The sequence below is a fragment of the Hydra viridissima genome, unplaced genomic scaffold, assembly GCF_058129835.1.
Source record: "Hydra viridissima isolate aposymbiotic clone 2 unplaced genomic scaffold, HvirCarnegie_v1 scaffold_10, whole genome shotgun sequence".
Lineage (NCBI taxonomy): Eukaryota > Metazoa > Cnidaria > Hydrozoa > Anthoathecata > Hydridae > Hydra > Hydra viridissima.
Window position 1 is genome coordinate 1,828,612 of NW_028324309.1, and position 25,741 is coordinate 1,854,352.

The 25,741-nt window shown below is 27.5% G+C and overlaps 2 protein-coding genes across 13 annotated transcripts in view; one reads left to right on the forward strand and one right to left on the reverse strand.

The window, feature by feature from the left end:
* The window catches only part of LOC145193180 (piezo-type mechanosensitive ion channel component 1-like), a 73,990-nt gene that overhangs the window by 36,596 nt on the left and 11,653 nt on the right, over positions 1-25,741 (reverse strand). For 4 of the 5 annotated variants that reach the window (XR_016444650.1, XR_016444649.1, XM_090065626.1 and 1 more), the window contains exons 1-2: positions 2,384-2,601; positions 2,105-2,258 (exon numbers count right to left, since the gene is read on the reverse strand). Coding sequence is in view for 3 of the 5 variants with exons in the window: in XM_090065626.1 (XP_089921752.1) it covers positions 2,105-2,168 (64 nt within the window). In the remaining 2 variants the exon portion in view is untranslated. Of the gene's footprint in view, positions 1-2,104; positions 2,259-2,383; positions 2,602-14,905; positions 15,366-25,741 lie in introns of those variants that run through there. The other variant, XM_090065625.1, reaches the window with a different exon arrangement.
* LOC145196187 (uncharacterized protein KIAA0513-like) lies at positions 2,494-25,000 on the forward strand. Of its 8 annotated transcripts, XR_016444651.1 has the most exons (14): positions 2,494-2,625; positions 2,810-2,894; positions 4,014-4,132; positions 7,208-7,301; positions 14,245-14,293; positions 15,709-15,753; positions 15,971-16,044; positions 16,652-16,737; positions 18,707-18,821; positions 20,325-20,385; positions 20,927-21,004; positions 21,105-21,182; positions 24,265-24,359; positions 24,558-25,000. XR_016444651.1 is itself a non-coding variant. In XM_090065628.1 (12 exons), exons 2-12 carry the CDS (start codon positions 4,109-4,111, stop codon positions 24,599-24,601), a joined length of 846 nt encoding a protein of 281 aa, XP_089921754.1. In that variant the 5' UTR covers positions 3,392-3,684; positions 4,014-4,108; the 3' UTR covers positions 24,602-25,000. The 8 variants fall into 8 exon arrangements, 7 of the variants coding, with proteins under 7 accessions (XP_089921759.1, XP_089921754.1, XP_089921757.1 ...); XM_090065628.1 differs by lacking the exons at positions 2,494-2,625; positions 2,810-2,894; positions 18,707-18,821 and adding an exon at positions 3,392-3,684 and having other exon boundaries at positions 7,208-7,419; XM_090065631.1 differs by lacking the exons at positions 2,494-2,625; positions 2,810-2,894; positions 18,707-18,821 and adding an exon at positions 3,483-3,684.

Below are 25,741 nucleotides of genomic sequence, written 5' to 3' on the forward strand. Positions count from 1 at the left end.
AAATATGGGGTGCAAAAGTAAAATAGCACCAATTTGAATCCCATTAAACACTTTAAGATTCTATAAAAAGCCATCCAAAGTGAACCCTCTGAAAAAAAGACAAATACTTCAAGTACAATATGCTCAAAAGATGGCATTATATAAACATTGAGTATGAAAGCACTAATGAGTAAAAGTTAAACTTTGATTCAATAATGAGATAGAAGACAGTTTATCACTAAACTTAGCCTGTAATAAGAAAAACACTTATAGATTTGGACAATTTGTAGTTGATTGAAAGCATAAACATAAAATTATTGAAAAAAATTAGTATTGTATGGAGGTATTTTCTGCAACTTGGATTTATCTTAACATAACACATATTATTATTATTATTATTATTATTATTATTATTATTATTATTATTATTATTATTATTATTATTATTATTATTATTATTATTATTATTATTATTATTAATATTATTATTACTATTATCATTGTTATTATTATTATTATTGTTACTATTCTTATTCTTATTCTTATTCTTATCATCATCATCATCATCATCATCATCATCATCATCATCATCATCATCATCATCATCATCATCATCATCATCATCATCATCATCATCATCATCATCATCATCATCATCATCATCATCATCATCATCATCATCATCATCATCATCATCATCATCATCATCATCATCATCATCATCATCATCATCATCATCATCATCATCATCATCATCATCATCATCATCATCATCATCATCATCATCATCATCATCATCATCATCATCATCATCATCATCATCATCATCATCATCATCATCATCATCATCATCATCATCATCATCATCATCATCATCATCATCATCATCATCATCATCATCATCATCATCATCATCATCATCATCATCATCATCATCATCATCATCATCATCATCATCATCATCATCATCATCATCATCATCATCATCATCATCATCATCATCATCATCATCATCATCATCATCATCATCATCATCATCATCATCATCATCATCATCATCATCATCATCATCATCATCATCATTATTATTATTATTATTATTATTGGAATCAGATATTTCTACAGATCTTTATTTTTTAAAAATTAAACAAGCTATATATTGCTATGGCTTAATGTTTTTTTGATTCAATATAAAACCAGTCTAAATAAATTATTATCTCTTTATCAGATATCAGTATAGAGGGTTAACAAAAAGAAGAATGAAATTGCTTTTTCTTCTAAAAAAAAACACTTGTAATTTTGCTAACAAACTTTTAAAGCAACTATATCCCTCAAAAAATTGGTTGTGATTCAGAAGAAACTCTGCCAATAAATTAAACTGATAGTTCAGGTACATTTTTAAGATTGAATTGAGTGCCAATATATTAGAAAAAGTACAAACAATAAAAGAACCCAAAAATTTCATGATTTTTCAAGATAAGGAATTTTTGAGAGAAATCAAACCATAAGAAAAAAAGACTGATGTGAATTTCTAAAAAATATATTTCAAAAATGCAACTTCAACAAAAATTTATAAAAAGTTTGGAAGTTGTTTGTCTGATAAAAAGAAAAAAAAAAAAATTCCATATAATTTTTTTTGAATTAGTTTTTAACTAAACTTTAATTCTATTCTTATTCATCTAATAATGTTTTATCCAAATATCTTCTCATTTATTTATTTTTTTTCTTTAAAAAGGTTTCTGATCTATTCTGAAATGATATATACTACTTTTTAACCTGCATAAAGCATTAATAGTTTATCTAGGAGTATGAATTATATTGATGATCATATAATAATTTTAATTAATTTTAAATAATTTTCATATGAAAATGTAAATTTTTTTTTGTTCTTTTTAATAAGTTCTCAAAATAGAAGCTTTAATTTTAGAAATTGAATGAAAGACTTTGTTATTTTTAATTTTTGACTGATTTATAAAATTTTTTTACAGATATACACACATACATACATACATACATACATACACACATACATACATACATACATACATACATACATACATACATACATACATACATACATACATACATACATACATACAAAGATGTGTAAAAAAAAACTCTTTACCTGCTATCAATGAAATTGGCAGGATTATTCGAAATATGAAACAAATCATAAACTCCGGAATCATTTTAGTATGAGTAATTTACAAAAAATGTAAGGAAAAGGCATTCCTGTGATAGCCGCTAAATTCTTCCCAATATACTTATCAAATATTTCACTAAAAAAAATCATAATAATCACAATCATCAAAGTCAAAAAAATGCTACTTAAAAGAATAAAGTTTAACAATTGTTAGAACTAATATACTGAACTTTGCAATAAGTAAATGTTATGTACACGTACTATGTATATAGACAGTGTGTTCACGAATATGTATATAGACTTCATAAATATATGGCGAAGAACTTTATTTCATTTTTGACGTATTTGAACAACTGTAAATTTACTCTCAAGCAAGAAAGTTTAAAGGAGAGTTTCATACTAAGCAGACACACGAAATGATCTTTGTCATTTTTATATTTAAGAGGAAAGCACGATGTTTAAATTTTCTTGACTAGTCTAAAAATTCATAATGGAATCTAAAGGTAACCACGATTCCGTGTTCAGCGGTTTGTTTAGATCTTGCTTTACTATTTTCTTCTTTTTCGCCTTTTTATTTTTTGTTTTGTTTTGCTTTTTCTTTCGCTTAACGATGCGATAATCAACACGATTATCTTTTATGTTTTGTATGCGCATGCTTATAGGTCATGTAAATTGTAAAATATTTAGAAATGCGAAAACTAAGAGTCAAGTTCAAAGTCGTTCCCAGATTTCGCAGGCAAGCAGCCAAAGATAAAGAAGTTTTACACGTTTTGTAATTTAACAAGTTTATAATATTTATAAATTTCTTAAGTTTTAAGTCTTTATACCTTAATTATATGAAATGAAGCAGTCAAACTTTGTTGAACTAATTTGGTGCTTTAATGTGTGAGTACCCAAGGTAAACTAATCTGAATGGGGAGAGGGGGGTGACGAGGTATATTTTCCTCCCTTACCTTAGTTCAAATAACGTTTCAGGTTTAAAGGCCGTGGGGCTGAGGATAGCATAAAGAAGGGGAGGCGAAGAGGTTTTTCATCTCTACCACATGGAGATGACAAAAAACTTAGCCTCCCCTTAAAACGGAATGTTCCTTTTTATTTTTTGATTAACAAGTACTCTTTGTCAAGAAAAACTTATTCAATACCAATAAGAAAAAATTATTTAATAATATTAAATAAGACTTAGCTTCCGAAAATTTAATTTGTTGGCATGACAACCGTGATTTTATCATAGACTAATTGCGAATCGTTTTTAAGCTCATTAAAATAGATATTAATAGGTTATTTTCCATGCCAGTGGATATCGAAATTCTGAAGACTAGTCAAAATAATACCAGCAGAGCGATTAATTAATATTGCTATCATTATTGAAAAGTTATTTCAATGGTCCGCATCAACGCGGACAATAACATGGCGGATTGTTTGTTTGATTTTACCGGAAAACAAATTAAAAAATTTGTCTTGTTTTTCACACCATTATCAGTGTCAAAGATGCTACTGGAGATCGACTAGGACTAAAGTTTCTATACAAAACTGAAGAATTATGATTGCTTTATATTATAAAGGTCATAATAAAAATTTTTGATCAGTTTACTGTTTGTTATTATTTCAATTCCAAATAATAACAATATAGAAAAAATTTCCTTGACTCAAGGGCATTTTTTTTACACACTAGTAGCTTGGTGAATGGTTTATACTATGGCTAATTTTATTGATGTGGAAATTATTTGTTTCGATTGAAATTTTTGTGTTTACTACCTTTTTATTTAAAATTTTGTATCAGTTTTTAGGTATGCTGTTTTTATATAAGTGCACAAAGCTATGTGTGTATACATGTTCATACTTTAATATAGTGTTTTATAGTATAATTATTTGTTGCTGTGTAATCACTTAGAATTGCAGTAATGATATCATTTGTACGAGCATTGTCTATGGAAGTCATTGAAGATGCTATTAGCAGCAATGTAAAAAAACAAAAACCGAAAGGTGATGTTGACATACTATTTAACCCAGGTAGATTACATAAACTATATTAACATGTAATATAAAATTACATTAATAAAAGTTTTAAATAAAAAATAAATGCAGCTAAATTATGGGATGATGATGTCATAGTTTTATCTTTTTTTATCTGCATAATCTCTATGACCCATAATAATTAATTCATGTAGTAAAAATCAATTTTGATAAAAACCAAATTTGATGAAATTTGTTTTTTAAAAAAAATAAAAGAGATCAAAAATAAAAGAGATCAAAAATAAAAGAGTTCAAAATATTTTCTTTAAAATACATCTAACAATTAGCACATATTTTGTACTGTATTAATTATTACAATATTGGGGTGCTCTTATTTAAAATAAAAAAAGGTATTTGGTCAATTGAGACTATATGAGCAGATTGCATATATGTGGAGTTTAATATTAAAAATTTTTAAAATGTTTATAGAAACAAATATTGTTTCATTTGATGCTGCAATTTTTGTTGCAGAAATCTTCTAATCTACTTTGAATCCTCTAATAATGGTATTTCTTAAAAACTCATTGACCTTTAATGACCAGCCTGATCTTGATTTGCTGAGTACTGAGCCAGTTGTATCACAACATTTGATAATAAAATTAATATGTTGATTGCAGTTTGAAAATTAAGTAATAATTTTGAGTGCAATATATGGGAATGATATTTCCATTTGTTTGTTTTATGTTATAGGAATAATAACAACAGCTTTAAATTAGTATTTAAAAATTATATTCTAATGAGATAAGCCTCTTTTATACTGTATCAAAGTGTAAATATATTATTGCATATTAGTTCATTGAGCTGGTCATTTTTTATTTGTTTTTCTTTAGAACCTGTCACAATGCAACTCAATAAGACTTGCATCTTTTGGAAGTTTTATTTTTGTCACTTCATCACTTTGATAGAAAAATTATTTTCATCACTTTAATGGAAAAAGTGTATAAAAAGTTCTAAATAAAATGTAAATATATATATATATATATATATATATATATATATATATATATATATATATATATATATATATATATATATATATATATATATATATATATTTACATTTTATTTAGAACTTTTTATACACTTTTTATATTTACATTATATATATATATATATATATATATATATATATACACACACACACAAGGAAAAATGACCTAAAAGTCTAAAATATAGTTCCTTTTTTTGTTGGGCAGGAAAGCATAACATTTTGTGCTAATGGTTTTTGTCAATTTAGAGGTTTTTTTTACCTTTCATTTTCTTATACATGAAGAACATCTTGAAAGATGTGCTTTAAATGTTAAGAAGAACTGATGAAAATAGCTTTTATAATAGGTTTCCCAGTCTCATTACCACTTTGTACCTGTCTACAATCTGTTCTGTATTTTAGTTTAGTTTTAGATGAGTTAGAAGTTTTTTGATAACTAGCTATGAAGTTCTTTCAGTTAGAATTGAGTCATGCTCATGGGGATTTTTTTAAAAGTTTTCCTCTAAAACCAAATCCATTCTGTCTGAACAGATTTAAACAATCCTGACTAACAAATAATAAATCTTAAATAATTTTTTGTTTTCATAAAATGGAGACTTTACACAATGCTGGCTTTTTTCCTCCTGTACCAATGAATGATAATAGTGACTTAAATACAAATTTAATTTTGTATTTAAGTCACTATTTTATTTTAGTTTTAAAAAAAAAAATGAGAAAATGAGAAATGCGAAAATTCAGAAAGACTAAATGTGACATATTTAAAAAATAAGAAAATGAGAAATGTGAAAATTCAGTGAGACTAATTGTGACATATTTAATGAATTTGCTTGCATACTTATTGTTACTTTTACTTGTTTAAAATTTAAAAGTCAATCAGTTAAAATTTGGTATACTTTTAAAAAGGTTAAATGCTACATGAAGTGTTAAAAATGATCAAGTACTATTTCGCTCATTACTTTTAAAGTAGTAATTTATACTTTTAGATAGACATTTAGATAAGACTAACTTTTTGCATATCTACATACTAGACCATTTTTTAAAGCCATCTTTAACCTTGCTTGTATGACATGCTCATCTGAAAAAGTTCCTAAAATAAAATACTTAAAATAGCGGTTTAATAATTGTCAAATGTTTTAAATGTCAAAAAAAAAAAAAGAGACAAACAAAAAACAACAATAAGCAAACAAACTGCTTATCAAATTTTAAGCCAATTTCCACAGCCACACATTTTTTTAAAATTTTTTTTTAAGTTGAGTCAGCTCATCACAAAGTATTCACCACTAATCCTGAGTTTACTTGTTTTACATCTTTCATAGTGTAAAAGTTGAGTCAGTACATCTCGAAGTATTCACCACTAATCCTGAGTTTACTTGTTTTACATCTTTCATAGTGTAAGAGTTGAGTCAGCACATCACAAAGTCTTCACCACTAACCCTGAGTCAACATATCACAAAGTATTCACCACTAATCCTGAGTTTACTTAATTTGCATCTTTCCTAGTGTGCAGGTTGAGTCAGCACATCTCAAAGTATTTTCATTTAAAACCAAATATTAAATTTAAAAGTTGATCATTTTATTGAGCAAATTTTGGTTTTAAACTTTACTTTTAAAAGGTTTAAAAATAGTTTTTGAAAAATTGTAAAATGCTAGTTTTTGGAAAATAACAAAATACTAGTTTTTGAAAAATCATAAAATACCTTATGGCTCAATGAGAACATAACTTTAAAATTGTAATTTACACTAAATTACTAACTTATCATACATATTACTTTTGCACATCAATATATATTAAATTGTTTTACCAATTAGTAAAAAAAATAATTCTATTAAAATATCTGCCACAAAATTAATCTTTACAAAACTTAGAAATTTTTTTTAGAACATTTCATGTTTGTGTATAATAAATGGAAATTTTTATTTGACAAAAGGTTAACTCTCGTACCTCATCTAACTGTATAAATCAACATAAAAAAAGTCATAGAGATTTTTTAAAAGACATTTTTTAAAAAAACTACATTTTAGTTAAAGAGAATGGATTTGGAGCCAAATAAATTAAAAATGTTTTAATAAATACTCTATTTCAGATTTTGATATTGACTACAATGCTGAAACATTGCTTTTTGACAAATTGTGCAAAACATTCATGCAGAAGTTTGTTGAAGATATGTTCGTTGATGAGTAAGATTTACATAATTGTGGTTTTTATGTACGTGTCATATACCAATGTTTTTCAATTAAAGCTCTATGCCAATACAGCTATTCACGAAAGTTTAAACGATTGCAGAATTTTTATCAAGTATGTTTGGTTTTTGTTTAATAAAGAAAAACTGTCAAATGATATCGACTTAATTTTTTTTATTTATTAAAGAAAAAGTAATTAGCTTTAAAATGAATATGAACATGTTGTAAAAATTTTAATATTTAATTAGAAAAAAGCTATTACAAAAAATCTTATAGGAAAAATAAGAAGCACAAAAGTTTAAACGAATTGCAACATTCGAACAAAAAATGAAAAAAAAAGGGGAATTAATATTTGAAGTGTCCTCCTTTGTTTTTATAGCAAAGATAAACTTGTTTATGCATTGATTCAACTAATTTCATGCACATCACGCAAGGTACCTTCAGCCAGTACTCATTCAAAAGTTGCTTTAAATGCTGAGTTGATTGAATTTCATGGTATGTCAGTTGATTGTCGATCCAAGACCAAATATTTTCGATTGGGTTGAGATCTGGTGATCTAGGGCACCAGGGCATCACATTGAACTTTTTTTTCAAAAAATATTCTTTGATTGAGTGTGCTGTATGAGCTGAAGCCCCGTCTTGTTGAAAGATGAATTGCTTGCTTCTGCCATACAAGTGTCTGATTGATGGAACTAAACACGTTTCCAATGTGTTCTTGTAGGTGTATTGATTAATTCGGCCTTCATACAGCTGACAGAAGCCTATACCTTTGTGAGAAAAACATCCCCAGATGCCAACCGAACCTCCACTGCCTTGTCGACGATGTTGCAAAAACCTGTCTGAATATTTCTCAGTTGCAAATCTTTTGACATAGATTCTTCCCTTGCGGTTTACAACTTGAAAGTTAGCTTCATCACTCCAAATAACTTTTGTCCACTGTTCTACAGACCAGTCCAGCCTTTCTTTGGACCATACTCGTCGTTTACGTTTATCCGTGATTGAAAGAATAGGTTTTTTAGCAGCTATGTACGTTCCAATACCTTTGTCTGACAATGTTCGTCTCACGAGCTCTCTGCTAACTTTGGGGTTTTCTCTGCTCATTCTGAATATACCATTTTTGTCACGGTTGCTGAGTTTGGATGGTCTCCCAGTACGCAGCATGTCGGAGATGTCCTTGGTAAGTTCCCAGGTTTTGATGGTTTTTCTAACGCAATATTCAGAAATGTTAAGTATTTTGCCTATTTGAACGTTTGTGTGATTTTTTGTCCGCGCCATACCAATAACTTGCCATTTGATGTCACTAGAAACTGATTTTCGACCCATTTGCACGCAATTGAAATTAATTTGAAATTCACAATATTTTAAGTTGGTTTTTAATGAATTAAAAGCTGCCTGATGATGTTGTGATGAATTTTTTGATTGAAAAACTACTCAATTATTTGCTAATTAATTGATAAATTCACTGCGAAATTTTTTTTTGCAGCGGATTTATCAATTAGTTAGCAAATAATTGATCCTAAATAAAATCGTTTAAACTTTTGTGAAACCTCTTAATTTATATCACCTACCTTTGAATGAAATTTCTGAGTAAACGGTAATGAGTCAAAACCTACTCTTTTTTTATTCTATTAACAAATAACCTATTTACCAAATTGGAAAAATAATTATTTTGATATCTATTTCCGTTAGATTTTTATTCAAGAAAAACCGAAGATTAGATTTGAAAATTCTGCAATCGTTTAAACTTTTTTGAATAGCGGTATAAGGAAATGTAAATTTTTTTTTTGAAATATTTGATAATATAGTCAGAAAACAGTCACTGGTACCCTGCTGGCCATGACGAATTATTATACAATTTTACATTATTGTAAAATGTTAGGTTTACCTCCATATCTACACTTAAATTCATCCTCCGTGAGTCTGATGTTTTCTCTTAAAACTTATTATAATCTTAAATCCATAGAGAAATTGAATTAGAATAATATAACAATTAGAATAATGCTGTTGATATGAGTTAATAATTATTCAATAATGCTGTTTAATAATTCTCTAATGCCACTGCTTACTGGAGATAATGGAGACAGCTGGGACTGTACTTCTGATACCTATCAGAAATGAAGCTTATTGAAGGAACTTGACAGATATTAGAGATAATATTATGCCAGAGCATATTTTTAGAGTACAGTGGCCCTTGGAGTGAAACAAAAAATTTTCTTGATAGAGTTATTCTGCACCACAAGCATAAAGAAACTGATGTTTTCTGAATACTCTAGACACCTTACACAGCTTTTTTTGTAATAGCTTAAAGACAACTTCTATTACTACTCATTGAAGCTTAAGTAATTGTTGTGATTAATGACAGAGCAAAGAAAAGTATTGTTTATTCTAGAATTACAACTAGGAATTAACTAATTTAAACAAAAACTGGTTGAAGCACCTAGCGGGTTCTTGGCAGAGCAAGCAGTCATGATGTTATAATGTGCTCTTGTTAAAAAACTGACAACCAAAACTTTTTAATAATTTAGCAAGTTTATTGAAGAATTTATTGTTATATGTATATGTATAATTATATGTTATATGTATAGGTTAACATAATCTAATCACTTCATATCATTAAATAACTAGAATAATTAGCATAATTTATCTTCAATAGAAATTTTAAAATTTATGCAATGTGTATTTTTGTAGAATGTGAGTCAGAATTTTTTTCCACTAATATCCAGAGCAAATTGTAAATATGAATAATTATTATGCTGCATAGGCCTAAACAAATCCTACTGAATTTTTTAGACCCATGCAGCAAAATAAAAATGTCTTTTGAAATAAGAATTTCTGATTATTTCCTTGTTTTTCAAAATTTTGAGAAAATAAGATAATATAAGAAACTTTTTAAAATATATTTTCTTATATATATATATATATATATATATATATATATATATATATATATATATATATATATATATATATATATATATATATATATATATATATATATATATATATATTATATATATATATATACACACTACCGTTCAAAAGTTTGGGGTCACCCAAACAATTTTGTGTTTTCCATGAAAAGTCACACTTATTCACCACCATACATTGTGAAATGAATAGAAAATAGAGTCAAGACATTGACAAGGTTAGAAATAATGGTTTGTATTTGAAATAACATTGTTTTTACATCAAACTTTGCTTTCATCAAAGAATCCTCCATTTGCAGCAGTTACAGCATTGCACACCTTTGGCATTCTAGTTGTTAATTTGTTGAGAAATTGCACTCCATGCTTCTAGAAGCAGCTCCCACAAGTTGGATTGGTTGGATGGGCACTTCTGGCGTACCATACAGTCAAGCTGCTCCCACAATAGCTCTATGGGGTTCAGATCTGGTGACTGCGCTGGCCACTCCATTACCAATAGAATACCAGCTGCCTGATTCTGCTGTAAATAGTTCTTGCACAATTTGGAGGTATGTTTAGGGTCATTATCTTAGGGAAATTGGCTCCAATCAAGTGCTGTCCACTGGGTATGGCATAGGGTTGCAAAATGGAGTGATAGCCTTCTTTATTCAGAACCCCTTTTACCCTGTACAAATCTCCCACCTTACCAGCACTAAAGCAACCCCAGACCATCATTTTACCTCCAGCATGCTTAACAGATGGTGTCAGGCATTCTTCCAGCATCTTTTCATTTGTTCTGCATCTTACAAACGTTCTTTTTTGTAATCCAAGCACCTCAAACTTGGATTCATCCATCCACAACACTTTTTTCCAGTCTTCTTCTGTCCAATGTCTGTGTTCTTTTGCTCATCTTAATCTTTTTCTTTTATTAGTCAGTCTCAGATATGGCTTTTTCTTTGCCACTCTGTCCTGAAGCCCAAAATCCCACACTGTGGATGTTGACACTGTTTTTTTGGCGGGTACTATTTAATGAAGATGCCAGTTGGGGACCTGTCAGGCATCTGTTTCTCAAACTAGAGACTCTAATGTGCTTATCTTCTTGCTTAGTTGTGCAACGCGGCCTCCCACTTCTTTTTCTACTCTGGTTAGAGCCTGTTTGTGTTGTCCTCTAAAAGAAGGTAGTACACACTGTTGTAGGAAATTTTCAATTTATTAGCAATTTCTTGCATGGAATAGCCTTCATTTTTAAGAACAAGAGTAGACTGTCGAGTTTCTCTTTTTCTGGCCATTTTGAGCATTTAATTGACCCCACAAATGTGATGCTCCAGAAACTCAATCTGCTCAAAGGAAGGTCAGTTTTGTAGCTTCTGTAATGAGCTAGACTGTTTTCAAATGTGTGAACATGTTTGCGCAAGGGTTTTCTAATCATCAATTAGCCTTCTGAGCAAATGAGCAAACAGATTGTACCATTAAACCGCTGGAGTGATAGTTGCTGGAAATGGGCCTCTATACATCTATGTAGATATTGCACCAAAAACCAGACATTTGCAGCTAGAATAGTCATTTACCACATTAGCAATGTATAGAGTGTATTTGTTTAAAGTTAGGACTAGTTTAAAGTTATCTTTATTGAAAAGTACAGTGCTTTTCCTTCAAAAATATAGACATTTCAATGTGACCCCAAACTTTTGAATGGTAGTGTATACATACATACATACATACATACATTACATACATAACATACATACATACATACATACATACATACATACATACATACATACATACATACATACATACATACATACATACATACATACATACATACATCAGATAAACACAATAAGCACAACATTGCATTTCATAGTTTGAAAAAAATTTCACGTGAAATTTTAAAGTCAAACTAAACTTTAAATTTATTTGACTTAAAATTATTTTGTGAATTAAAATAAAGTATATTAGTAATCAATTAATTGAACTAGTAAGAAGTTAGACCACACAACTGGAGCTTAATTTGTTCTTAGTTTCCTCAGTTTTCAATTTCAATTTTCACAACTGGTATTGTAGAAAATGTTTCCACAACCACAGTGCAATACCAGTCTTGTATGGTTTTAAAGCAATAAAAATTTGAAGCTAAAGAAAATTTAAGTTTGAACTCCAATAATTCTATGCAAAAATTGTTGAAGAAAAATTATAATATTTAAAAATTTGATTTATATTACAGTTCTATGAAAATCTGGTTTCTTTATTTTATTCAGCTAAACTGATTAATATTTAGCAAAACTTTGAACCTTTAAACTCTTCAGAATATATAATTGATGAGTGTTTTATAAGTGTAACTCTTGGAAAAACTAAATTAAAAAATTCTATTATATTATAAATTATTATCAAAACTAAAATAAAAGATAGATTAAATTAATTTTCTTTTGTTATTTATGTTTTTTGTTGTATTTTGATTAATTAATGGTATTTTATTTTTGTTTATGTAAATAAAAAAATATAATATAATACAAATAGAAATTGTAATTAAGTGCCAAAAACCAGCATCCCTAAAGAAAGCTCTGGTGTATAGAAACATTTTGCAAAATCAAATGATTTGACTAGTGAAGGGAAAAAAACCAAGTTTAATTCTGTCATCAAGTACAGAGGTACAATCGCATAGAGTCTCTTCTTGCACATGAAAACCATTCATAACATTATCATCAAAATATGAACATGGATGAAATGTCTACAGCAGAACTTCAAAAATAGCAACAGAAGTTTGAACAGTGAGAAACTTATAAGGATGATTACAAAATCTGATGCAGTACATAATTTTATTCAAAAATATGGTTTTGTAATTTTAAAAAGTTAAACTATAGTTGCAAAATCGACAAAATTCTCATTCTATGGAATCATCTTGTAAAAGAACATTTTTCTGTTGCTTGTAACTTTTCCAATAAGAAAGCCAAATGGATTTTTTAAATCTTAAAATAAATTACACTTTTAAAATAATTTTTCTTGGAACAATAAAGTATTTAGTTGAAAAATTCTTGAAATAGTTTTTTGTGTGTGAAATAAATTTAGTTATGAAAGCAAAAAAGTTGATTATTAAAATGTCTATATCAAGTTCCCATTATTTTGGTTGAATGTTTTGAATGTTCTTATAAATTTTGTAATATTTTATTACCAGTATATACTGGTAAAAAAGTCTTTTGAATGTCAAAAGCCAGTTTTAGATTTCAGTATTTTTGAAACTCTTTGGTAAAAAACTTTACTCTTTCTGATAAGAAATGGCAAAAATGCTTTTTTTTTTACATCTAATTGTATTCTGTAATAGCATCAAAAACACTTAAAGATTACACTTAAAAGTTACACTTAACATTGGGAGAAAAAAGAGAGATAACATCTTTTTTTAAATAGATACCTTCTTCTTTTTCTTTTCTTTTTTAATCTTTTTAATATTATTGATATTATTGATAAATGCTAATGTTAAGAAATGTTGTGTAAGATTATTTTGTTATTAGACTTTAGATTCTTGTGTAAGACCTTAGATATTTTAATGAGACATTTTTAATTAAGACAAATATTGCTAGACATCTGCAAGACAATTAAGACCAAATAAAGACATTCACAAATAGACTAAATAAAGACATTTGTAAAGATGTTAAATTGTCTGTTGATGAAAGAAATGGAACTTTAACACCAGTTTGCTCCTCTAAATTTCATCAATTTGCAAAGATATTTTTTACCTATTTACATGACCAGAAAGGGTGAGAGAGCATGCATTAACATATTGGACTCTTTCTATATATAAATTTTGTCATAAATTTCTTCAGTGATCATATGCTCTACATTTTTTTCTGCTTTTCTCTAAAAAAAATATTAATGTCTGATTCCTAGAAAAACTATATATTTCTACTATTCAGTTAGAGACCAAGCTTTAATACTTTATCAATTTTTTTTTTTTTTTAATCATATATATTATTGATGTTGTAAGGTAAAAGCTTAGCATATATGGTTTCCTCAATAAAATGTATGCTTTTGTCTATTTTTAGTGGTTATATATGTCAGGAAGATAAAGCCAAGTTTGGATTATTAGTACAGGTGATTTATTTAGATCATTTTAAGTTATTGTGTTCTAATGAAATTTTGTGTTTTAATTACCCTGATTGCTGTTGCGCAATTCAGGGATAAATTATTGTCATTTTATCACATAAGGATATTTTGATATTTGGTTATTTGATTTCACCTCACTGGAAATATCTCACAAATTTTATTTTGAGTTCTTATAGTTTTATATAGGGTATAAGGGTATATTTTCAGTAAAAATCAAGCATTACCTTTAGAAACCCTTTTACCAAACTTTTATGTATTACATCATGACATGATAGATAATAGGAAAGCTGAAAAAATTTAAATATACAGATCTGAGCAGATCCTTAGATGTAGGCTGTTGAATTTGGGTCCATGTTTTCAGAAAAAGACCATTCTTATAATGTTCAGCAATCTAATGCATTTTTCTTGTTTTGACTACTTATCAACATAAACTTATAAGCAAAAAGTTAAGCAGTTTTAATGCACATTTGAGTAGAATATTATCAAGGTTTCTAACTGTTGAGTCAGGTGCCAGCTCATTGAGTCATTGAGAAAAAATGACAATAAAAATATCAGAAAAGTATAAAAATTAATAAAAATGACTTATGTCATTCAATTTACCTTGCTCTAATCAGCACCAACCCAATGTTGTTAATCCTTGGATCTGGAGATGTTTGGGTCTTTGCTTATTGCTTAGCAGAGACTTCTTCCTTGGTCAGTGAGCAGCAAGTTTTGACTAAACTACATGAGGCCTGACACATCTGGTGGTAGCCTTGTCATAATGCTGCTCTACTGTTCTCTAAAACTGCTTGCTAGTTATTTTCCTACTTATGCTGCACTTCATCACCAAAATCTGCTTGATATGAGAAAAAGTTGTGAAAAAACTTTGATCTGAGATCCAACATTCCAGAAATGATGTTAATCCCATGTCAAGTCTTCTTTTGCTGGTATGAACTGTTGTCTGACGTAGAACAACTTTTTTTGGTCTCTTTTGAGAAAAATGCATCAAGTTTCAGCAGGGTTTCAACTTCATCTCTTTTTTTTGAATCATTTTTTTTTGGATCAGTGACTTTTCTGATTGCTAAATGTAACATTAAAAAAATTATTTAAAGATTAAAAAAGAATCTAAAAAGAATTCAGAATTCAAAATTTTAAAACTTTTTATAAACTGCTTGAAATCAAAAAAAAATTTTAAATTTCTACTATTCAATATTAACATTAGCAAAAAAAAAAAAGCATTATTGGCTTTATTTAGATAAAAAACCCAAAAATCCATGCTCCAACCAAAGAAATCAATTAAATTTAAAGGTGGCTCTAATATTTTCCACACAAAAAATGCTAAATTTTTTTCTTCATCAAAAAAATTGTACAAGAGTTTAAGTTTAAGTTTAGTTCTTATAATTGTTTTTTATGACTTTTTTTAGCACCACGAAGGTAGAGATTGGTTTGGCAGGTTTATTGATTTACAGGTTGTTTTTTGTCTAGTTTTATCCTGTACCTTCACCTGTGAGTTATTGATTTCAGTATTCTATCTAGTCTTTTTTTTTTCTTTAAACAATATTCTCCTAGTATCACCATATTTTTCAAGCTTAAATTATTTTATTTGAAATAGTAAATTTTCTTTTAACATTACTGTAGCTCAAAGTCTACTCAATGATTTTTTTTTAAGAATCACAAACTTTTTAGAGAAGTGTTGCTCAAGCTGTCGATGAATTTACATTTTATAGACTTGTTCAATATTTTGCAATTGTTTTATTTGAGTGAGTAATACATACATTTCCCATTTCTTGTTTATTACATTTTCTTTTAACGTCAACATTTTACGTTTTAACCACTTTTTAGAGAATCACTTTTTGTGTGAAATCACTTTTTGTGTGAAATCTTTTTTTGTGTGAAGTCACTTTGTGCGAAGTCACTTTTTTTTGGGTACATTTGACAAGTGAGACTCATCATCGACATGAATAACGAAAGTTACAGATGACAAGTCTGACTTGTCATTGGAATGTAACATACATAAGCATGGTGTTTTTCTTGTGGTAACATGCATGTGCATACATAGTAATAAACATTTAATATGCTTTGATGTAGTTTACAATCATAAAAAATGAGAAAAGTGTAGAATATAAAAAGATGAAAAATTTTTATTTATGAAGAACCTTTGCAATATATTGATGCAGATTATTTAAATATCATTTATAATTTAATTGAGTATTTTTTTTTTTTATTCCTATTTTTAATCAAAACTAAATGAATTAGTTTATTTTTCTGTTGTCCCTTCCCATTAAAGGTTATTTAGTAGGTAATTACCTTTATAATTTTAATTAACTTTTTTTTGTTGACCACCCTGATGACCAGAATTTTTTGTAGGTCTAACATGGCTGATGATTTTGGTCCTGCTACCTCTGTGATGAATATGTCCTTTACTTATCATTTTACATCAGTCATGATCCCAGGTGAGTTTTATCACATTTTAAATTTTCTTAAGTTTTAAATTTTAAAAACAACAAAACTTATTAAAAAAATTTTTTTTTTAATATTTCTATGAACATGAATCCAAAATAAGTTCCTTAGTAATTTTTTTCTCAACTCTTTATTTACCTCATTACTTAATTTGTATACCGTTTATTTACTTTATACCATTTTCATTATTTTGCATATTACTTAGTGCTAATAGAAATAGAAAGTTTATTAATTTTTTATTTCTATTTCCACTTATCATTTTTCAAACTTTTATTCTTTTACAAATAATTCAAAGTGTTAAATGGTTCTCTTTAATGTTAATGGAATAATTACTAGGGACGTGCAAACAGAATAATCACTAGGGACCTGCAAATTTTTTCTTTGAGTCTAATATCAAATCGAATCCCCAAAAAAATCAACAGAAGCAAATCAAGCCTCTCAAATCATGAAAATTTTGGTCTTTAAAGCAAATTTTATTTAAAAAAAACTGTAACATACAAAAAAAATGTAATTTTAAATTTTTATTCAACACAAAACCATATACTGGATGTAGCAATTACAATACTACTATATAGCAGTTTCAAAAGGCAGATCTTTGTTGATTTTTTCCCATATTAATGTTTTAGCATTATTGTTTGAGAAATTATGATGACTCTCAGTAAGAATTTGTCCACCAACTGAACTAACTCTTTCTGATAAACAATTTGTTGCCTGAATTACAAGCAAGGTTAAAGCTGCTTTGGCCAAAAGCAGCTTTAATTAAAACCTTGCTTGCAATTAACCATCTTATATATCTTTTGATATAACAAATAACCATCTTAGATATCTTTTGTGGATACTTTTTTTTTTTTGGAGTAAAATTTACTTTATTTGGGTAAACCTTTTGCAAAAAACTTGATCAAATATGTAACAGGTTCATTTGGTATTTCTTTAACTAATTTGGCATCATGACCTTAAAATATCATTAATTGTAACAAAAGATATGTGGTCAGCACTTAAACCTTCAAGATTCACCACTGACAGACATCTGGACTTCAGAGATCAATCAGCTCCAGAAATGGATAGTGAGAATTAAGGTAATTTTTTTTGGTTATATGCTTTCCATTAGTCAAATGTGATAGAAGGCCTTGAGCGTCCAATATCTGTTCTTAAAGTTTTTTCAAATTGGTCAGGAAAAACATTGCTCATGTTATCAAGTTGATGTGAAAATGTTGTTGGATGTGGTGGGTTGTAGATGCCATTGGTTACCAAAGAGCACAGGTATTTGAATCCACATTCGGCAGCACTTTAAAATGGTCTTCCATCATTAAGAATAAATTTCAGAGCAGCTGTATGATGTATCCTTTGTGGATACATCTAGTGTTTTAACAAAGAAATTTTAGATTGGCTCTGATGCAGATGCTTCCAGTAATGATATTTTGTGAGTTTTCACTTACGCATCCTCTTCTCTTGCAGTGGCATGAATACTAAGGTGTTTTTTCTGCAAATGAGCCCAAAGGTGAGAAGTGGTGCCTGTTTTCTGCACAGAAAAATATTTTGAGTTAACTTTACAGGTGAAAGCATCATTATGCACATCAAAATGTTTTCGTATTGTTGACATTCAAATGCTGAAAAAGGGGAGAAAGTCTACTTAATTTCACTGACTAATCATCATTTCCTTTTTTGTAAATTTCCATGAAAAATTTTGAAAGTAGCAAAGATCGGGAAGCAATTTTGCTCTATGTATTTGAAACTAAAGAATTAGAAAGAAATACATTTAATTAACAATTTTTTTTTAAGGTTTTATTGCCTCTTTTAGTATTTGAGATAAAAAAAACACCTTTATGAAACATTTATTTTTTTTGTTGGAATAATGATTACTAGTACTGAGAATTCTCTTCTTTTTGCTAAAAAAAAAAAAATCTGTTTTCATTTTCTAATAATGTACACTTAAAAACTAGTTAACAATTATTTTATTTAAAGGTTCCTAACAATTATTACATTTGGGACGTTTTCAACAAAGAGTTTTGAAAATTTTCAATTAAGATAGATTTCCTTAGAGCAAAAAAGCATCAGCATTTGGACTTTGTTTCAATAGGTGAGGAGAGATAAATTTTGGTAATAGAAGTAAGTTTCTGTTTCAGGTGTAAATCAATTAATTTTTTGTTAATCAAAATGGATGAACAAAGCAAGTTTAGTATTATGCACATTTATATGAATTATTAAATTTTTTTATGAAATCCTTCAAAATGTTACAATTCACTGTAAGTTGTATGGTTGTAACATGAAAATTGTTTGAATATTACAAAATTATTTATATTATTATAAATATTCAAATTAAATTATTGAATGCATTTTCTTGTCATCAATCTCTAAGCTTCATTTCTATTAAGACAGAAATAGTAGTTGTCAAGATTTTTGAATGTCTTTGTGAAGACCAGCAGTGTTAATTATTTAAGAGCTGATATATTTTCTAAAAGCTAAGAGCATTGGTAAATAGTTTTTTTAAAACTAGGAAAAATTGTTGTTTCAAAGTATAGTAAAATCTTCAATTCAACAATTCAAACAAGTTTGTAAAAATTATTTCTCAATTCCATATTTTTTGCCATTATTGCCTTTTCTTGATTCAAAGGCACAAATATTGTAACAAGACTATAGTTTTGCTTCACAAATTAGTTGCTGAAGCTGAATAGGTAAATCTATGTCTTTTTCACACCACTATAATTTAGGTTATGTAAGAAAAACATGAGCAAAAAAGTTGACCTTGTTCTTTTGCTTTGAAAATTCATGAAGAAATCATAGCTTAATTAGCTGAAAATGTTGTACATTTATGAAGTTTAGTACTTTCTTGTAAATCGAGATTCCAAGAAAGAAAAAATAACCAGGTGTTTCAATTGTGCTAGCATTTTTTTTTTTAATGTGCTAATATAGCAGTTTTTAAATTCTAAATATTTTTTGCTCTGAGGAGATGATATGGAAATACTTTTGAAAAGATGAATAACAAATAAATCTAAATATTTTTTAAAGTTTTCTAACTGATATATATCCAAATATTTTAAGCAGAGTAAATATTTTAAGAGGTATTTAAGTTAAATTTGATGTCCAGATGTTTCAATAAAGATACAGTGAGCAAATAATATTTATGGAACAATAATATTAATGGAACAAAATAATATTAATGGAACAAAATAATATTAATGGAACAAAAACTTTTTTTACCTTTTTTTTTTTTTTTTTTGTTAGTTTGAAAAGCATTGCATATCTTTATTTTTTAAACAATTTTCTTCATCTACAAAAAAAAAAAACAAAAGATTCTAATTAGTTTCAATTTTTTTATTTTGTTGGACCTCTTTATTTACAACTGCAAAATGTTGTGGCATTGATTTCGCTGGTGTCGGTTTTTGTTTTTTTGGACTGATTTGATCTCTTGCTTTTAAAATGGCTTCTTTGAGGTCTTTTTCTAAAATCATCAGTTATTTGATCTAAAGTTGCCTACAATTATTCATTATAGGTACATACATGATAGATATATACAAGATTATATAAATATTTCAAGATATTTAAAAAAAAATAAATTGTATTTTCTTTAAATTTCTGATAGGCCGATTTGGTCAACCTTCTAAGCAATATGTTTATGAGTATCTAAAGGAACAATCAATCTGGTATGTGCATTCTCTAATCTTCCATCTTCCTCCAACAAAATATGAACTCATGATTTATTCATAGAACAGTTTTTTAGTTATCTTGGATCTTTTCTTTAAAGTTTTGGTAGTAATGATAATGATAATATTAACAACAACAATAATAATAACAATAATAATAATAATAATAATAATAATAATAATAATAATAATAATAATAATAATAATAATAGTAATAATAATAATAATAATAATAATAATAATAATAATAATAATAATAATAATAGTAATAATAATAATAATAATAACGATGAAGATGACGATGACGATGATCATGATCATGATGATCATGATGATCATGATGATCATGATGATGATGAAAGTAATAATAAAATGATAATAGTAATAAACAATTGAAACAATCATAGTCATGATGATACTAGTGTAATAATAATCTGAAAGCACTAATAATGTAATGAGTTATAATTTATGATTATAATTAAACTTGTATATATTTGAGTATAAACATTTTTTTTTCAAAAAATAAATCATTATGTTTAAGGAAGTCTCAGAGGTTTTGGAATGCTGCATTTCTGCATGCAATACATGATGATAGAAAGAAGCGAACAGATGGTTTGATGTAAGTGTGGCAGTGCTATTTTTTGAATTTTTCAGAAACAAAATCAAAAAAATATTTTTGCTTTTTTTATTTTACTACAGTAAACATTTTTTTTGTATAGTGAATGGAATGCAATGACTAATGAGCAGCGAAAAGATTTTGAAACTGGTGAAGAAAACTCTACATACGCTCATCTAGTGTAAGTTGATGTCAAATATTTCATGTAAATCTTATCAGGTTTGTGAGTTGTGGGATAAATTATTCATCACTTAATTTTTACTGATAATAAAAAAACTTAAATCATTGAAAGTAATTTAAATTTTTTATTATTGGAAACTAGTAAAAATATATTTTCTATTTATTTTTTCTGTTTATTTTTTTTTTATACCTAGAATTATGATATACTTATGGAACAGTCATGCATAAAAGTAGTTAAAAAATTGAGATGTTAATTTCAATCCAACTTTTCTGTTTTTTTTTTTTTTTTTTTTTTTTTTTTTTTTTTTTTTTTTTTTTTTTTTTTTTTCAAAAGAAAATCTGGAAAATGAATTTAATTAATTTTTTAAAATTTTAAATGAATAATCAATTAGCTATACAATTAATGTCAATACAATAAAATATTAAAAAAAATTAATTACAAAAAAATTGATTGATTAATTATATCACACAATGAGTTACATAAAAATTGAGTTAAAGTTCAAAACAGAAAAAAACAAAAAGAAAAAAAAATTGCGAGTCTAACATTTAAAGTGTCCTTCTTTTGCTTAATAGCGAAGAAGAACTCATCTCTGCATTGGTTCAACTAATTTTATGCACATCTCACATGACACCCTTAACCAATGCTTGTTTAAAAGTTGCTTCAAATGCTTGATTGAGTTTAATGGTTTTACAACTGAGCATTGATCCATTGACCAAATATTTTTTATTTTAATTTTGCTACAGCTTTTTGATTTAAGTAGTCCAATAATCTCCTATTTAATGCCCTCTAATACTTTTTGACTAATTTGTATGTGAATTGAAGTTTGAAATATTTCAAGTTAACATTTAACGATTTTTAGCAATTAAAACTCTGCTTTGAAATGTTGAATTAATTTTCTTTAGTTAAGAATAACCTATACTCAGTCATTTTCATCAATAAAAGCAGTAATTAAGTAAAACAATTAGTAATCAAGTGTGAAAAATTTATAATTAATAAACTTAATCAAACATGTCATTGGTAAAATAGGGGCATATGACTTTAAATTAGTTTTACAGAAGCTGAGTAGTGTGTGGGAATATTTTTTCCCTGCTTTTTTATCAATATAAACATAAAAAGCAAAAAACAAAAAAAAAAACTTAATCTATTTCCATTAAATTCTAAAAAACTAACATTTCGTTGTGAAAAACTCCATCTCAATTAAACCTTTGTGCATAGCTTTTTTTTTTTTCGTACAAACTTTTATGATGTAAAGGTAGATCCAAATTTTCACTTCTAAACCAGCTTGGCTTTTTTTTTTTCTAATTGTTTCATTTACAGTTCAATTTGTTTTCTCTGCAGTGTTTTTAGTTTTCTCTCTCAGATCACTTTTTTCACAGACTTTTTTTAGAATTTGGCAACTTTTGAGAATATCAAGATCAGAGTCTTTTAACATATTCATGAGTCATTACCCTACTTTTATAAGGGGAGGAGACTATCTTGGATCAACCTGCCTCTTACAGCAGTTAAAAATCAGACCCTTACCGAAATAAAATGTAAAAATGATTTTCCAGCTAAGTAGTTTGTATTACTATACAAGCTACTTAATTATATTTATAAGAAATACATTTTCACTCAATGCAACACTCTAGTTGTCAGAATCAAATATTTTCTAGGCTATAAAGAGACTGGTTTTTATAGTCAGTCTTTTTTAGTGGTACTCAACCATGTTTTACAGGTTCCTGTATGTATATCCTGTCATGCCTTTTAAGCTGCCACTGGCACCAGTAAATTTAGAGGTTAATTAGGATTTCAGGAGTTCTGAAGTTTGTACAATGCTTTTACTGTTCCGTCCACTTGTTATGTTTACACTAATCATACTTTGTTATATTAGCTGGTATTTTATAAAAAATTTAAAGTACCATATTCTCTATCCATTGTGTTTTTTCAAATACCATATAATAAACTTTGAAAGTTTTTGCTGAAATTTTATTAAGCAAAGTTGACTCTTGGTGGCTACACCTAGAGTAGAGTTACTTAAATTACAGTCTGGCAGATTGGTAAAGTAATTGTAAATGGTCTTTAATATTTTCTTTTGATGTGGTGCAGCACATTGTTGTCCTGATATATTTCCAGTTATCTAGTCATACAATTGCAATTTTCAATGCCTAAAATAAGACTTTTGAAATAACCTTATGATTCTTCATGTAGTTTCATGGCTTTCCATTAAGAACATCTTGCAATGTAATTCCAGGTTGTTTCATTTTTGAAAAGTCTGTAACTTATCAAATTAAACTCTGAAGAGACTTTAATAATTTTCTTTTGCATAAGGTCCTTAATAAAAAAAAAATCCTTTTAAGATGTGTTAGATGCATTCCTTAGTTCAATTTCGAAACAATTTAAAGTAGTTTTTTTTGAGAACTTTTGTCTCCCTTGTTGGTCTTGCCTAACTCTAATCTTTTTCTACATCAAAACCTTAGACTTCTTGTAATAAAGTGCAGTGAATATGGCTTTTTTATATGCACCAGAATATTCTAAGGAGATACTTTATAACTGGGAAATTTATTGAATTCAGCTATTGAACATAGCCATACTTGGATTGGTTTATATTTTAGTCTTGTTAGACTTATTTTAGAACCAATTACAATATAGAAGAATGTTTTTTATAATTTAAGTTCGGTTTTCCTTTAAGAACAATGACAATAATTGGCTATATGCTACAAAGAATATATGAGAAAAGTTAAAGAATATAATATACATGGACCTGAACCAGTGATATGAATGGGTCCAATTTTGTTCTTGTTTAAAATAAAGTTAAAAATTTTTTTTTATAAATGCATTCAAAAATTTTTAAACATTTTTAGCATATATACTTTATGAAGTTTTTACTGTAATTCTCTCGTTGTCATATCTGCTAATTTATCACTTCCGCTAAACCTCTTTTATCCATTTCGGAAGTGATAAAATAAGCAGAATAGAATTTCTATTTTACAAAATAGAGAAGTTTGTAATTTCGGGGTTGTATTTTATTAAAATAGTCCTCTCTTTTTCTAAGAATATACGATAAAATTAAGATACTACTTTTTTCTTTTTTTTTTTTATAAAGGTCTTTTCTATATATGATGAAATCATTTGATGTCAGTCAAGATGATCGAAAAATGTTCTTACATAAGATGAGTGTTATCGGAAACTTAAGCCAAGGTAAAAATTGTTTATTCGAATGCCGTAAAACTATCTTTAGCAGATTCAATATTTTGTTTATGACGTCATTATTTTTGTTTATGACGTCAGTATATTTTGATAAAGTAAAAAATACCATGTTTTGTAATAAATACAAAAAAAAGATATCTGGTCCAGTCTCTTAACTGTTATAACAATCGTAATTGTTGAATGCTTTAGAAAAAATCTCGCAGTTGGAAGATAGCGTTGAGATTATATCATGATACGATCAGTTTTAGTGATCTAAATTTTTTTTTTTTTAAATTCAAATTTTGAAAAAAAACTATTTCGTTGGGTTTAAATTTATTTTATTTATAAATAACTGTTGAATTTATTTTCCTATTGGTAATAACTATATCCAACGTGATTCATTTAGGTATTTTGATCTGATCTATCAAGACATTTTTAAACATAATTTCGCAGTTTTGCGATATTTTATTTTTTTTTATTTTTTTAATAGAAATTGCATTTTGTTTTCTATTGATTTTTTCGAATTTTTTTATTTTTTGGGTTTTGTAAAGAACTTGGGAGTTTAATTTTTTGTTTTGAATGAAATTTTATAGTATTATTTTTTATATTATTTTTATGTGGATGTTAATTTTAAAAAATGTCGTGGTATGAAATATTTGGATTTATATTTCTATTTTGCTGTGTCTCATCAACAACTTAGTAACTGAATGATTTTAATGTTATTTTCATGAATGCTTAAGACAGATTTCCATTCAACAACATAACTCTCACGTGTAGAAAAATACGTCTAGTGATGTTAATCGCATCATGTGCCAGTTCTATTCAAACTATATTTCAGTAAGTCATTCACTCGTTTCACTAGTCACCCATTTCACTGGTCACCAAAATGGTAGAGCAAATATCTTCTTCCGCTACATTTAGCACATGACACAATCTTTATCATTTTCAGCATCTTTCTTCTGTGATCTAATATAGATATCTTCTGTGATCAAATGAAAATATCTTAAACAAGTGAAAGTGTCACACAAAAAAAAAAGAGATGATGGAAACGAATTTCCATCAACATCTGAACTCTCATTACATTTTCTCCAGAAATAGTTGGCTGACATGATATTTGATAGTTGAACGATATTTGAGCACTTGATTTGAAGACATATGGTCATGTGTCACTTGTTGAGTACAACAAGTGATACGTGACGATTTTGAGGACAAACTGAAATTAAAAAACACTTCAAGCCATTCGATGCTCTATCTGAACGACATAAACAGTTTTGATCAGTGTCATCAACGGATGGAATAGAAGCTGATGATGTTGCTTATGTAGCTGCAATAAAAATGAAAGTCATAACGTAGGATGCTTCAGATATCTAACAAGCTTCCCAAAAATCTCCATT

Excerpts from the sequence above, each read along its gene's own strand:
- LOC145196187 (XM_090065628.1), top strand. The coding sequence starts at position 4,109 with ATGTTGACATACTATTTAACCCAG. Across the intron at positions 15,754-15,970 it reads GCAGGTTTATTGATTTACAG|AGAAGTGTTGCTCAAGCTGT; the intron begins GTTGTTTTTTGT and ends CAAACTTTTTAG. Across the intron at positions 16,045-16,651 it reads TTTGCAATTGTTTTATTTGA|GTCTAACATGGCTGATGATT; the intron begins GTGAGTAATACA and ends AATTTTTTGTAG.